Below are 15,157 nucleotides of genomic sequence, written 5' to 3'. Positions count from 1 at the left end.
ATGAAAGAAAGTCACAAAATCAGAAAGAAAAACCCCTAGAAAATGCACAACATTTGTTACAGAATATGTTTTATGTGTGCATGCTTGTGCTTTACACTGGTGTGTGTGTGCATAGTGTATATGGGCACATGCATGTTCCCGGGAATGTAAACACATTTTAAGACTTCCTGTCCGGGGATGAAACTGAAGAGAGCTTTAGAGAGTGAGGGAGGAAGGTATTAAGCCCGAGCCGCTGAATGAAGAGAGAGACTAAAAATGATGGAAAAAGAAGGAGAAATAGGAAAAGAGAAAAATAAGAACACACTGACACAGGTGAGATTTACAAACACAGATGGAGAGGCCAATAGACAGGAGGGTGTTTGAAAAATTTGGAGATATTCAGAATGGGCAAGTACATCTCGTTCACAGATTTACGCACAAAACAGAAATGGAATTCTACCTGATGATGAACTGCTTAACGCAGAAAGACGACTTCCAGAAACGGGGATGAAGATACAAAGTTGCAAAGGTCACTGAAAGCTGAAGTATCCTTGGACAACGATGAAGGAATTTTGGATTAGGATTTAAAGACACCCCAGTTTCATCATAGTTGACTTCAGAGTTACTCATTTGACTGATCTCCTTTTTCTCAGCAGGTATGTCATATAAAATTTCTATTTTATTAAAAAATTGAAAACTTAATGAAGTGTTTCACCAAGTTAGATTTTTGTGAACTGTTTCTTAATCAGGGTGTGCTGAAACACCAACGGCAAGCTTTTAGTCCAATCGCGAGTACATATGTCTCTAAAATCAGAGTTGTCTTGAAGGGTTTAAGTAAAACTAGGAAAAAACATAATATATCACTGTCACACTCCATAATTTTGCCTTATTTGTTTTCTTGAATGCTGTCTTTTAGATGATCAGTAGCACACACACACACAAACACACACACATAAAGCCAGACTCCCACGCTGCTAGGATTTATTTGCACAGTGTTATTTTGGATCTTCCTCTGAGCCCTCTCTTTTCCTCCCAGTATCATTTTACAGTTATTGCATCATGACTGTCTTTGATTTCGGAAGAAGAGGAGCAACAATAAAATGGAAACAGCGATGCATTAGATTACATCTGGGTTGCCAAATGTTGCGGTATTACAGTACAGTTACACTAGGCAGTATTTACAGTTTATAGCAGATAGAGAGTCATTTGGATCCCGTGAAGACACGGTTTATGAACAGTGTGTAAGGGCAAACTAAATGCAACTGGCTGTAGTTACGGGTGTCACAGGAAAATGTCTGACTACATTTCTAAGAGTGAAATCTAAGTGGAAAAACTTTAACAAACTGAAAAGAAAAATTCTCAAAGAATGTTTGGGAACAGTTTTTAAGTAACTCTTAAATGCACAAGTTATTAGAAATAAAGAAGAAATGACAACAGGGCTAACTTTTTTGCCATTCTGCTGAAACTTACACATAGTTCATGGGTTGCTTAGGATGAATAACATTCATATTTGTGCATATATCATAAAAGAGAGAGAAAGAAGCAAGTGCCTAAATAAAAACATTCCTCAGAGTGCTCCACTATAACGCTTGTAAGCACTGTTAATAATGATGAACTAGGTCAAATAAGCTGACTAATATCAGAGGGCGTCACTGTGAAAACACTCATTTATTTCCTTCAGTGCTCTTAATGTTGTGTGGCTAGACTGCTCCGGTTCATGCAGATGAATCACATTATTCATGCCTCACCCTCAGTTGAGCATGTTATTCCCATTAGCATGAATAGACTACATTTTTCATCAGCCGGATGATTATTTTGCTAAGAGATTTGTTGTAAGCAAGGAGCACAAAACACAAACTCCGGGCATCACATACACTGGGCTTCTTAAACCTTCCCAGTGTGGCACTCACAGGAGCAATTAAACTGCATTTGTCATGGAAGACAAAGGATGCAGGAGTGAAATCCAGCTCATTTATGCGAAACATCACGCGACTTTGGCCTTTTTTAGTGCTTTAAATGCCAGTAGATTCTCCATGAGATTGATTCTGTAACCTAAGCTTTTGTGAGCTATTTAAATGGAAAAGAAAACAAATGATCTATCTCTTTTTTATTATGATTAAATGAAAAGGTCCCTGGATGTCCAGAGTAATGACATGTTGTTTCTGTACTTTGTGAGAGGGTTATATCTTGGCCAATAAGAGCAAAAGTATTTATTTTTTATTTGTAATAATAGCTGGAATGAGAATTAATCCTAGCCCCTCAGGGAGTATTGCTGTAGTGATAAATAAATATAGTTACATTATAAATATATGGGTTCAACAAGCCAGATATTGGTTTAAAATAGCCATGCCAGTGTATCTGTGACAACAGCAACAGCCAGTATGAGGTCAGAGACAGAGAGAGTGAGCATCAGAGAAAAGGAGGACAGTGTGTGTCCCTATGTTTCTCTGTAGATGCTGAAGTCAAACATAGAAAAGAGGAAGTAACATAGTACAGCAAGGCAGGCCTTTAGAGATGATGTAACTGTAAAACTGCAGGTTTCTGTTTAAACATGAAAACTAATGCAACTAATGCGTGGATCTGTCAGTAAATGTGGTGTATATATCTCTCTATAAAACTTGTATTATTCTCTCTGACAGTTTCCACTTTATCATCCGTGTCATCCTCACAATCCTCATCAGCATCATTAAGGCGGCTTATCACCTCATCGCACATCATCATGATGATGAACATTAATGGTACAGAGTCCTGGCTTTTCATCAACACTTCCTTTAATACACCTCAAATATCGGGTCCAGCAAACACAAGTGGTATGGAAAGATATCTTCAAAGACTGGCACATTTAGATGAGGGGCTCTACAATGACTTCTATGGCCTTTGGATTGCACTGGTGGTCATAAACTCCCTTATTTTCCTGGTAAGGTGTTTTGACGAAGGCTTTTTAATGTTGCACATAATTTCTATGTTGAAATTTAGTACCTCTTACTAATTTTCCTCGCATCTATCTTTTAACTCTTTTGGTTTTTCAGGTGGGCATGGTGCTCAACATAGTTGCACTTTATGTTTTCTGTTTCCGCACCAAGCAAAAGACCACCTCAGTCATCTACACCATCAACCTGGCCGTGAGTGACCTCTTGGTGAATCTCTCTCTACCGACTCGCATCCTGCTCTACTACAGTGGAGGAGCTTGTATCACCTGCTCATATCTGCACATCTTCAGCTACTTTGTCAACATGTACTGCAGTATCCTGTTTCTAACCTGCATATGCGTCGACCGGTACCTTGCCATTGTGCAGGTGAGTGTCGTCTGTAGCTTGGTTACACAGTCGTGCTTTTGAAAATGCTAGACACTTACAAGGCTGCACATTCTGCTCTGTCTTTGTAGGCTGAAGCCTCTCGTCGCTGGAGGAACTCCAGTGTGGCCAAATGTGTTTGCATTTCTGTATGGCTGTTTGCCATTGTGGTTACCTACTCCTTTCTTTCCACCGCTTTTCAGCACACAGGCTGCTGTCTCTCAAAGCTCCTCTTTCTCACCATCACTGAGTTCTTTCTACCACTTGTCATCATTGTGGTCTTCACTTTGCGCATTATGTGGGCCTTAACAGACCGTCGTCTGATGCAACAGAGCAGGTAGGTAGAACTAATATTACACTGACAGATGGCGGGAAAGAAAACTAAAGTTGTTTTTCTTGTATTGAAGAAAATAAAGTGCATCCACAAAATATTCAGAGGAAATCACACACTGGCTCTGAATACTTATATACATGTTATGTTTTTGTTTTTTGTTTTAAATTTGCAAGAATTTCAAGCAAACCTTTTTCACATTGTCATTATGGGGCATTGTGTGCAGAATCTCGAGTGAAATGTAAATAAATCGATTTTGGAATAAGGTTGTAACATGACAAAATGTGGAACAAGTGAAGCGCTCTGAATACTTTTAGGATGCACTGCATTAACTGTTTACATGGATTCTCTCCAGTTATTCCAGCTTCACCGTACAGTCCTAAGATGTGCAGGGGGTTTGTTAAATGTTGATTCTGAACTGAAATTGGGTTTGAATGTGAGCCTCTTTGTTCCATGTGTGTATGTGAGCCGTCTGTCTGTCTTTGACTCACTGACACATAGGATAGTTTATATCCCATAAAAATATGCAGATAATGGTATCTTTAACTTTATTTTCTCAGGGATAGGAGAAGGAAAGCTGTCCAGCTGTTGACAACTGTGCTGATCATCTTCACAGTCTGTTTCACACCCTTTCATGTTAGACAGGTGAGCAACAAGTATTTGAACAAGTAAAAGGCCAAGTAGTATTAATGATTGTATTCTCCCTTATGAAACTGTGGATGCTTTCAACTTTATCCTCTAAAAGGATTACAAATGAACAAATGTGAGGCAGAAAACCAGCCTTTGCTTGAACTGCTCATAAATTATGTCCATGCTTGGGTGAACCTTGACCCTGCATTGTGGGTCACCGGTAGGTTCAGGACAATTTTGATTAGACAATATTACCAGGTGATAAAGCAACAAAAGAAAAATCTATATATATATATATAACATAAATATATAGACAAAAATACATGTACAATATTTCAAACCAATATTGACATGTATTAAAAAGACAGAAAGTTTATGTATACACACACATACAGTATACACACAGTACACAGTCCTCCATTTTCAGCAGCTCAAATATAATTGGACAACTTCCTGATAAATAATTTTATGGTCAGATGAAGCCTGTTTCCTCACTAACACTCTCCAGGAGGTTCATGTATCATTGTCAGAGTCTGCAATCAATGTAAACACAAAGGGTTTACAGCAAGGTGCAAATCCACTGGTTAAACTTAAGGACAGGAAGGGCAGATTAGACTTTGTCAGAAACCATCTAAAAGAGCCTGAACAGTGCAGGAAAAGATTATTTGGACAGATGACACAAAGATTAACTTGTACCTGAATTGTGGGAAGAGAAAAGTATGGAGAAGCAAAGAAAAAGCTCATGATCCAAAGCATACCACGTTATACGTCAAACATGGTTGGAGCCAGTGATATCGCATGGGCATGTATGGCTGCCAGTATAACAGGGTCATTAGTATTTATTGATGATGCAACTGCTAACAGAAGCAGCACCAAACACTTCATGGTGACAAAAACCTTACTGCAGAAGCAACCAGAGCGTTTCCCAAGACAAAGAAATCGGACAATGTTCAATGCCCAAGTCAGTCAACCCAGTAGAGCAGGCTTTTCAGTTACCAAAGACAAAACTGAATTCAGAAAGATCCACAAACAGACAGCTACTGAAGATGACTGCAGTAAAGTCCTGGCAGAGGAGAAAACTGAGCATTTGGATATAAATGGCTTCTAGATTTCAGGCAGTCATTGACTGCAAAGTTAACATAAAATACTAAACTAAAATACAATAGAATGTTATTTTAAAAAAGCTGAATACAAAAGTAGGGAAAATAGTAAGGATCTCAAAGTTATAATTTTAATAAAATACAACAAAGATAAAAACAGTAAACAGTGAAACACAATAAACATATTAATGAAATGAACGTTTTTGTTTGACTTAATGAGAAAAATGTATTTGCTTTTATGGGAACATTTGGCATTGCCTGTTTGTGCTGCAGGTGGTGGTATACTTCTACCCTGACATGCCTCACCATGTGATAGTGTACCATCTAACTGTCACCCTCAGCAGTTTGAATAGCTGTATGGATCCTGTTGTCTACTGTTTTGTTACAAATAATTTCCAGGTAAGACTGAAGCACTTTTCCTATTCTCTTCCTCCACGTTCTTTAACTTAACTTGACATTTTTCTTCTTTTCTCCACATCCACCTGTCCCTTCAGGTGTGATATGCCCATCATCATTTTTTTACTCATTGATTCTCCAAATAATTTACTTCTCCTGCTGTCTCCAGGCCACTATGAGACATCTTTTCCGCCGCGCAGAGCCCAAGCAGACCAGTGGTGACATTGTCAGTATGCAGCACAGCTCTAAAGCCTCAGCAGGGACGGACAACGCCATGACTAATAATGTTATATTGATGACCAAGATTCTCAGATCACTGCAGAGCAGCAACACAGGAAAGGACCGCACACTGTAAAATATTTTACAAAGGGTGCATAAAACTATAAGTTATAGGGATGGCACAGTTAAAGTTCTGAGTTCTGCAACTTGCTGACCAGCAGAACTCAACACAGACACTCAGTGCTGCCATTGTTTTTTTCAATGATGAGCGCCAACACAATAACATGCAGATATTCACATGTATATGATATTCACACCAAGAAACATTGCCATCACTCTGGACTGACTTTTCATTTGTCAATGTCTATAGACACTTGGTCAATTTAGCCAACTGCCCTCTGGATATTATTAGAAACTACACAAGAAAATGTCTCAATAAAATGGTAAATATTCCAGTGTTGTCTGTTTTCCTTTTATTTCTGCCATTCAATTTGGCAGAAATAAGATGCATATTCATCAGTGGCGCGGTGTCACTCTTACAGAAAGGTGAGACTCTTTAACAAGACGAACTGGACCAGATTAAAACAGTGTGCTCGCAGCCTCTTGCTGGACTCTTCCTGGCTGAAAAATTGTAAAATGTTATTCTTTCTATAGTTTTCATTTAAATACACTGCTAAACAAAATGTGTTTGGCCTCTGACATTTTTCCCTCATCTTTTCTGGCTGTTTTTTTTTTTCATCAGTTTTGCATGTGACTAGACTCAGTGTCATTGCTGGTAGCATACGACAATACCTGGACCCTACAGAGGTTGCACGGGTAGTCCAATCCTCCAGGATGCCAGAAGGTTTGCTGTGTCTTCCAGCAGAGACTCAAGAGCATGGAGTAGATTCTAGGAGACAGACAGTTACATTAGAAGAGCTGGAAAGTGTTTTAAAAAGTATTTAACCCATCAGCAGAACTGGTATCTGCTCCTTTGTGCAAAAAGCAGATATCAGGAAGAAGACTGCCAGAGCCCTACAAAATGACCACTAGCAGGCGTCCAGTATGAATGTCTCTGACCAATCATTCACAGACAAACTTAATGAGGGTAGCTTTACTCAGTGGGCCCTGTGCTTACTGTCAGGACATTGGAGCCTAATTGATGTTTACTGTATAATATCAAAATTTGCCACTGCGGCCCTGAACTTTTCGTGCAGGGTCACCTTGAGGATTAACCCTGAGGCATGAAAGGTTCTCGAAAAGCCATGGAGAACGTTATACTGGCTTTAACATTGTTCAGCACGACTGGTTTGGGGATGGGTCAGGGATGAAAAGGCTTATGGAGGGATGCACAGACCTCTACAGGCTAGGTTACCCACCCTGACTGATATTTGGTATCAAAATGAAATCTTACGCTCACCTGACTTAAATTCAATGGAACGCCTCTGGGATATTATGTCCATCCAAGTTGTCCTGTCCTGTCGAGTAGCTCAGTGATGCCTTCGTCCAGATCTGGGAGGAGATCCTCCAAGGCACCATAAGTTTCCTCATCCTTGTTAGGCATGCATGCAAACAGGCCATACATAAAGCCATACAACATACTGAGTAACATTTGAAATTGTTGCAATGAAATTTCTGAAAAACGGACTAGGCTGCTATATCATTTTTTCAATTTGGTTTTCAGGGCGTCTTTAAATTCAGTTCTCTGTTGGTTGATCGTTTTCATTTCTGTCAAACAATGTGGGATCCTTTCTTTCCTAACACATTACCCAGTCCACATCAGTACAGGCAAACTTTTGAGCAGTGTCGTTACCATTTATAGAACTATTAGTTTAGCAAATGAAGCAATAAAACACTTAGAAAATACCTGACTGCCCATTAAACTGTATCAATGGAAAACTGTACATTAGGTGTGTCAAAAGTAAAAGTACTCACCCTGCACCAAAAAAATTCCCCATCAGTGATATATGGATCAGTATTGCTGCTCCTGATATTTAAGGTGGAGCTCATTTTAAACACTTGTTCTCTTGACTGTTCACTTTATAGGTTGACAAAGTGGATCATCTGCCTCCATCTCACCCTATATCTAACATCCTCTTCTGTCTGCATTTCCTCCTTCACTACATCCACGAAACTCTTCTGATGTCTTCCTCTTTTCCTCCTGCTGGCAGCTCCATTTTCAGCATTGTTTGTCCAGTATATCCATCATTTCTGCCCGCCATGTGTCCAAATCATCTCAGCCTTGCCTCTCTAACTTTGTCCCCAAACAGCTCAACTTGTGCTGTTCCTCTGATACATACTAATTTCTAATCCCATGCAATCTTTAACCAGCTCAGAAACTGAGATGTGAATTTAAAAAGTATATTAAATACGTTTTCTCTTCTTGTCTTTCTTTAATAGTGAGGGCATTTTCCTCCTCAATCCCCAAACAAGTAATATAATCAGAACATATTAGAGAATAATAACTACTGATGTACACCAGGGAGCAGCATTGCCTATTCTTTGAAAAAACCAATGGAGAACGAGCCCGAAGGAAACTTCAGCGCATTGGAAACCGCTTGGACGAATGATTCTGTGAATGTAAGCACAGGGTTGTTTGTTTGTTTATGTATTTATTTATTTTTTACAACAGAGTATAATATTATGCGATTTTTAAATAGCCTGAAGAACTGATGGCTTCTAATTAATCAATCTTCAGAGCCTGTTTTTGAAGCTCTAGATCGCAATAAATGTATATTGGAGCAGGGAGGAAATTAACCGAATTAATGGTCAAGTTAGTCAAAGTCAATGATTTAGGAACAACATATAGGAACATATATAGAGCTATAGGACCAAGTTCTAGGAAGAGTCGAAAGCGTGCTAGCTAATAAACAAAAGAGTAAATGAATTAATGAATTATGAATAAATAAATAAATATCCTCCATTATGACTTTGTGAATTGTCTTTTTTTTCCAGTTCTTGAGGTCCATTATTGTTGACATATTTTCATTTCTTTATGTTATCAATCCATGCAATTTTCCATGCAGTTGGTTCCACTTATATCATGCTAGCTAGTTGCCCTTTCACCGTCGTCCATAGGTGAGGCGTTCGCTGACGTCACGAAGGTTTTCTGATGGCCACGCCCCGCTGTGTTAATGTGGAAACCATTGAAATTGGTGAGTGTAGTAAACCCTATGGTCATCCAGTTAGCTTGCAAAGGTTTTGCAAACCTAAAGAAGTGAGAGGGTTTTTTTTCTTATTATTATTTTTTTTTTTGTGCTAACACGTCATAGAAGTTTTCCACAACGCGGAACTGGCTGAGCTTTACCACAGCGCTGTAAAATCTCAGGTACGTTACACGTTCCTGTCTGTCATGAAAGTGGGTTTCTCCGCTATTAACTCGCTAACGTAAGCTGCTTAATATCAGCCAAGCCTAGCTTGCTAAGGTAACTTTTTGCGTCAGTCAAAGTCAGGTTAACGGTAATGCGCCTGAATTCTGGTGTTTTTCCTCTCAGTCCAGACGAGAATACACTTTTATCGCTGTGCGCCTTATTCGCATAAAACGGCAAATAATTTTTAATATATTAATTTATTATTTATAGACTGGCAGGTAGTTCAGGTGAGGCAAAACATGTCATAACTGGTCCAACGAGCCCCTCGGACCTTCACGTGTACACACAGTCCTGTGAGAATTCAGCTCACACACCTCGATGAAGTTTAAAAAAAAGTTACCTTTCTACATTAATTTGTTCGGATTACTAACTAAACACAAAAACACTTTGATCTGTCTCTTTGTGAAAATGACAGAAAACTGCACAAAGCTCTCATTAAACATCAACTTATACATGATCTAAGCTTTTTTTTCATATTGCTCAACTCAGAAGAGCCAGGCAGAAAATGAATAAGTAAAGAATAGAAGAATGGTCTTTGCCATGCTCTCTTGTAAGGTATGTGTCAATAGGATCTGCTTGCTTTCTGCTCCACTTACGCAACAGCAATAGTGGTGTAATAATGGTTTATTTTTTAATGTGGCTCTTGTCTATGAGTCTGATTTTGCTATTATGACTTCAAGGTTCTAGATAGTGGCGATGTCACTGGATTTAACAGAGCAATCTTGGGTTAATTCAGTCTAATTTTTTTGATCGTTTGGCCCTTTATTTGAGTCTATGATGCTTATACTTATTGTAAATTATTTGTTATGTCTTACGGCTTAATTTATAAAAACCCATTATGGGGTGAACCTCTCAAACCCTAGACTAAGGGAATCAGGTGTCTCTGTTCGAACTCTTAGGCCTTTTGTTGGCAGTGTCTGGTTCCACTTATTCCCCTTGAAAAGAGAGTTGTAAGATAAGAAAATTAAATCCTAAGGGCACTGATCTCTTCCAGGATGATGATAGATATGAGAGTGCTAGGAGTCTATGACCTTCACTGTCACCAGATCTGAACCAAACTGGATACCTGTGCATTGGTATGGGTTGATCTGATTGACCACTCTCTCCATCAACATCATCTTATCATTAAGGGAGGTATTATCTCTTTGAGTAGTGGCTCTGGGAGTTATACAATTAATATAATGTATTGTATTCTAATTTTTGCTACATAACTTTTGTTTTGTCCACTTCCTGCTGTGACAAAACAAATTTCCCACGTGTGGGACTAATAAAGGTTATCTTATCTTATAAGGAGGGAATAAAGCAATTCTGGGGGAAGATGTTGCTACAGCACCCTTCTAGGACAGTGGTGTATTTTGTTTTGTTTTTTCATTCACACTAGAATTTACTTGCAGAAATAACAGTTCATTAAAAAATCTACTTAATAATAATAAGACTTCTGTATCAGCATTTGGAGACTGAACAGATTTTCTGGAAAATGCACTAACAGGTTTCCCTGTTTAAATCAAGGCAAAGCTACATCCTGTGTTGTCATAGCTTTAGCTTTTTGCACAGCTGGTATCTGTTTTTCTTGTTTGTTTTGTTTTTGCAGGTTAATTTGTAACATTATTAGTAGGAGTTTACTGAGAAATCTCAAGATATTTTAACCCGGACTTGCCTGACTAGCACTAACTTTCTTAGTTGGACTTGCCCAAACTTCATGCACACAGCCACTTCTATTCAGGAGTTCACTGCAGGTCACCACCACAAACATCTGCTGGAGACCATAAAACACTTATCACCCCACCTCGCCTCTCTTACACTCTTCCCTACCCATCACCATTAAATACTTTTGGAGATGTGCTAAAACTGTGATTGTTCTCGCCTCTGTGTTTCTTTTGCTTTGACCTTAGTAGTGACTTGTTAGTCTTCTGAAATAGCTTTATCTTCTCATGAGCTATAAAAAATCAAGGTGAAAACTATGCCTATTACACTTTTTGACAGTGATAAGATGGTAAGATTGTGCTTGCATTTATAGGAAAAACTGTGGCACAAAGACATATATACTGATCTATAACAGCCACAACAAATGGTTCCCCTGAAGTCAAACCAGACTGAAATGGAGATGGCAGCTGAGGGTGGAGATGCTTCTCGTCTTCCAGAGATCAGAAGACCCAAAGAAGAAGAAGCATATGACAGTGAGAGTGAGACAGACATGGACGAGGAAGGCAGAGGAGTACGAATCCCTCTGCATCGCTGGGTAATGCACGGGACAGTGATGTTTGGACGTGAGTTTTGCTATGCCATGGAAACCGCTCTGGTAACACCAGTTCTGCTGCAAATAGGTAGGAGACACAACACAGTTTTTTCCTTATCCACTAGTTAGTTATCTTAGTGACACATTTGTGGCAGCATTCTCCTAATCACTGTCAAAAAACTTGAAGATTGGTTGCAGTGTAGCAGCGATTATGCTGTGTTTGGTTCACTATCTATATAACAATAGCTGGATTTGATTTGCAGTGAAGCTAACCACTGTTATCCAAACCAGATGCACATCAGTCTGTGGTTGTGGTAGTAGTCAGGTAACAGTGGTGACTTTGTGGAATTTGATTGTTGTCACAATTCATTGGTTTCAGGGCTGCTCTTCTGTATCATGTAGCCCGTGTCTCTACTCAAGCGGGGAGCTTTGTGGTTTGATGTCAAGTTAGCAACCATAACAGACCTGGAACAAAAGCATTTTTACTGGTTAGGTATGAGAAGAATGTTTAACACAGCACATTTCACTTTTCTGCTCCATTAACAACATGATAAGACTGACTGATTCTAATTAACGTGTCTGATTGGGTAGTTATTTTTTCATATGCCAATAAAGTTTATTGCTAAACCTGTTGAATGTAAATGATCTACCAAGTGATATTGGTTATAGATGACAACGGATTATTGACATAGGATTTTTTTTAAAGTTATTGAACTGAATCAGCCTCACTTATTTTTTGGAATGGATACGTTTTAAGCTAATTACATTAGAAAAGGAGAAATCTTTATGCTTTTTCTTTGCTTTTTAAAGCTTCAGGACTTGCAAACGATTGTGTTAAGACTGAAAGACACTGCTGAGCTGGTGAAACATCAGGATTTGTTTTGTCTTACCACTCATACTCTTGCTTACTTTGCCATAGCCAACACCTTTAAAACAAACATTCAGCAAGTGCAGTGCAGTTCATTTTATGCTGGGACAGGTTGTAATTTTGAACTTACCTTTGATTATTGCCAAATAAATGCATCCATAGCTTGTTGAAATCCCAGGGTTCTTGACTGAACATGTGTTTAGAAAACTGTTTGACATTGCCTTTAAGCACAGTAAATGTGTTTTATTAACTTGTTGCAGATACACAACTTTGTTCATGTTTCTTTGTTCACAGTGCACAAGGTATGTTTGTAACCTAAAACTCAAGTGAAGTATAGACACGATTTTTCTTGTCTCATGGGTTTATCATGCTTTTACTTACCGTATGTGTATTCTTTAGCTCAGACAAACATTTAGAGTTTTCTTCCCCATGTACTTGTATTGGACACACAGAGACACACTCATGTATAACTACTTCATTAGTGAAAAGTGTATAAAGCATCTCTGAGCTTTGCTGCATAAGTCTGTTGAAGAGGAAATAAGCAGTAATGGAAAAGACAGATGGAGAGAGAGATATTTTTCATGCTGTGAGAAAGTTATATTCGCTTTTGTTGACTTAAGGGAGAAGGAAGGCAGGAACAGAGCATAATGTTCCCTTGAGAATTATCCAGCTCAGTCAGCCTGCTGACATAATTCATCAGATTTTAAACCTAAAAGTCCACTTCTTTTAGAGTTGATGTACACTAAAAATGGAAATGCCTCTCCGGTTTGGAAATGGGTAAAAACAACTGAAGAGTAGTGTTTTGAGATTTGCAGACATGCTGTAACATAGTTTTGTCTTCGACATGCACAACTACAGGTTTCACCACTTTCCTGTTTGTAGCATATTTTTGACTGTGTTGATGTAACTGGCCGCCATATTACCAAAAATGCTTCTGCTAAGTTAAAAACCACTGATAATGGAAAAGCACTAGTGGTTCTTCAGCTGTGGAATGCAAGTCATGTGATATTATTAAAACATGGGAAAACTTGCCCTTTGTGTATTGAAATCATAATGAAAACGTTCTGTGCCTGTTCCTGCATCTAAATTTGGCTTAACTTTGACTTAACTTATTCAAAACAGAGCCTGGTAGATAAGTAACTTATTACAAAACAATCATCAGCTTTTTGTCAGCATTTTTATTTTATTTTAGTGAAAGCTAAAAACTGGTTTGCAAACGAGTCAAAATACAAATATCTAATGCAAAAGAGTCAAAATACAAATATCTAATGCCAAAGCCTGATAGATCTCAATATTTAAAAGAATAGACAATGGACAAATACTGCCTTGCATCAAAATAAAAATAACAGATAAAGGTATTAAATTCTGCAGAGTATGTTTTATTCCCACCACCGCCTAAATAAAATGACAAATATGAGACATTTACTTACATTTGGTTGTAATACATTAAGTATTAAGTTTTGTGGCCTGTCAGAAAACAAAAACACTTGCTCTTAGATCAGATCAGATCAGATTGCTGTTTTGCAATTTGTCTTTAAAGCTCTCTGTGGCTTTGCTCCAGGTTACATTTCAGATCTCCTTAGCCTGCACCTAACCACTCCAACTCTGCGTCCTCCAGTCAAATACTTATGTGGGTCCCATGCTCCCATTTAAAATCTAAAGGTGACAGGGCTTTCTCTGTTGCTGCTCCAAGACTCTGCAAGTCTTCCCTCTTTTATATAGTTCTCCTTCTCATTGGAAATTTTCAACTCAACTTGAAGACCTACCTATTTTCACAGGCTTTTAGATCACTTGGAAACACACAGTCTATTCCGTCTCATTTATTTTGTTTTTTTATGTTATTTGATGATGTATGCGTGTGTGTGTGTTAGTGTGTGTGTGTGTGTGTATATATATATATATATATACATATATATATATATATATATATATATATATATATATATATATATATATATATATACACACACTTCACTATGCTGTGGTTGTTTTTTAATTCTTATATTAGCTTTAGTGTAATTGAAAATACTTGAATGAATCAATTGTGTTTATTTTCCAGGTCTTCCTGAAAAGTATTACAGTTTAACCTGGTTTCTCAGTCCTATCCTGGGTCTCCTCTTCACACCTCTGATTGGCACAGCCAGTGACCGCTGTAGCCTGCGATGGGGCAGGAGAAGACCGTTCATTCTGGGTCTTTGTGTAGGTGTACTGCTGGGAGTGGCACTGTTTTTAAATGGTTCATTAATAGGTGAGTGCAAGGCTTCAAGGGAGATAATCTGCTAACAAATCATAAAAAATGCAGTTCAGCAAATCCGGTCTGTGTATATTTTGTGGTATTCTCTTCAGGCCTTTCCGTCGGCGACACTCCCAATAAGCATACTATCGGCATCGTTCTTACTGTGCTGGGCGTGGTGGTGCTGGACTTCTGCGCTGATGCCTCAGAGGGACCAATCAGAGCTTATCTGCTGGATGTTGCAGACACAGATGAGCAAGATATTGCGCTGAACATTCATGCATTCTCTGCTGGTAAGTCTATGTAGATTTTTGGAGGTTTCGTTCTCAACATTCACAAGACTGTGAACCTGGAATTCATTCAGCGGGGATCAGACTGTCAACATTCTTAGATATCTGGACACCAACACACAGTTCACCACGCATACTACAGCTACTTCGTCCTCTTTCCCAGAATGAAATTTAAGTTGAAGGCTCACCTCTTTGACACAGTGGAGGAAAGACATGGACCGTGTAATTTGAA

At 38.6% G+C, this 15,157-nt stretch overlaps 2 protein-coding genes across 2 annotated transcripts in view; both read left to right on the top strand.

Annotated features, from left to right (window-relative positions):
- The first annotated feature begins 2,632 nt into the window (after positions 1-2,632).
- LOC146698555 (G protein-coupled receptor 20-like) lies at positions 2,633-6,395 on the top strand. Its single transcript, XM_085472587.1, has 6 exons — positions 2,633-2,896; positions 3,009-3,275; positions 3,365-3,609; positions 4,158-4,248; positions 5,607-5,732; positions 5,899-6,395. The coding sequence occupies exons 1-6, from the start codon at positions 2,699-2,701 to the stop codon at positions 6,082-6,084; spliced, it is 1,113 nt and encodes a 370-aa protein (XP_085328713.1). The 5' UTR covers positions 2,633-2,698; the 3' UTR covers positions 6,085-6,395.
- Positions 6,396-9,047: 2,652 nt separating this feature from the next.
- The window catches only part of LOC146698551 (polyamine-transporter SLC45A4-like), a 72,709-nt gene continuing 66,599 nt past the window's right edge, over positions 9,048-15,157 (top strand). The window contains exons 1-4 of the mRNA XM_085473712.1: positions 9,048-9,255; positions 11,316-11,622; positions 14,462-14,650; positions 14,749-14,928. Coding sequence (XP_085329838.1) covers positions 11,367-11,622; positions 14,462-14,650; positions 14,749-14,928 — 625 coding nt within the window. The 5' untranslated portion in view covers positions 9,048-9,255; positions 11,316-11,366. The remainder of the gene's footprint in view (positions 9,256-11,315; positions 11,623-14,461; positions 14,651-14,748; positions 14,929-15,157) is intronic.

The sequence above is a fragment of the Copadichromis virginalis genome, linkage group LG11, assembly GCF_057382275.1.
Source record: "Copadichromis virginalis isolate Kocher_CV1m ecotype Utaka linkage group LG11, C_Virginalis_male_GT1.1, whole genome shotgun sequence".
Lineage (NCBI taxonomy): Eukaryota > Metazoa > Chordata > Actinopteri > Cichliformes > Cichlidae > Copadichromis > Copadichromis virginalis.
Note: the sequence above shows the minus strand (reverse complement) of the source record. Positions and strands in the feature narration are given on the sequence as shown.

Coding starts and splice junctions, on each gene's coding strand:
- LOC146698555 (XM_085472587.1), top strand. CDS start 2,699: ATGATGATGAACATTAATGGTACAGAGTCCTGGCTTTTCATCAACACT. Junction 4,249..5,606: donor CACCCTTTCATGTTAGACAG/GTGAGCAACAAG, acceptor TTTGTGCTGCAG/GTGGTGGTATACTTCTACCC. Junction 5,733..5,898: donor TTGTTACAAATAATTTCCAG/GTAAGACTGAAG, acceptor TGCTGTCTCCAG/GCCACTATGAGACATCTTTT.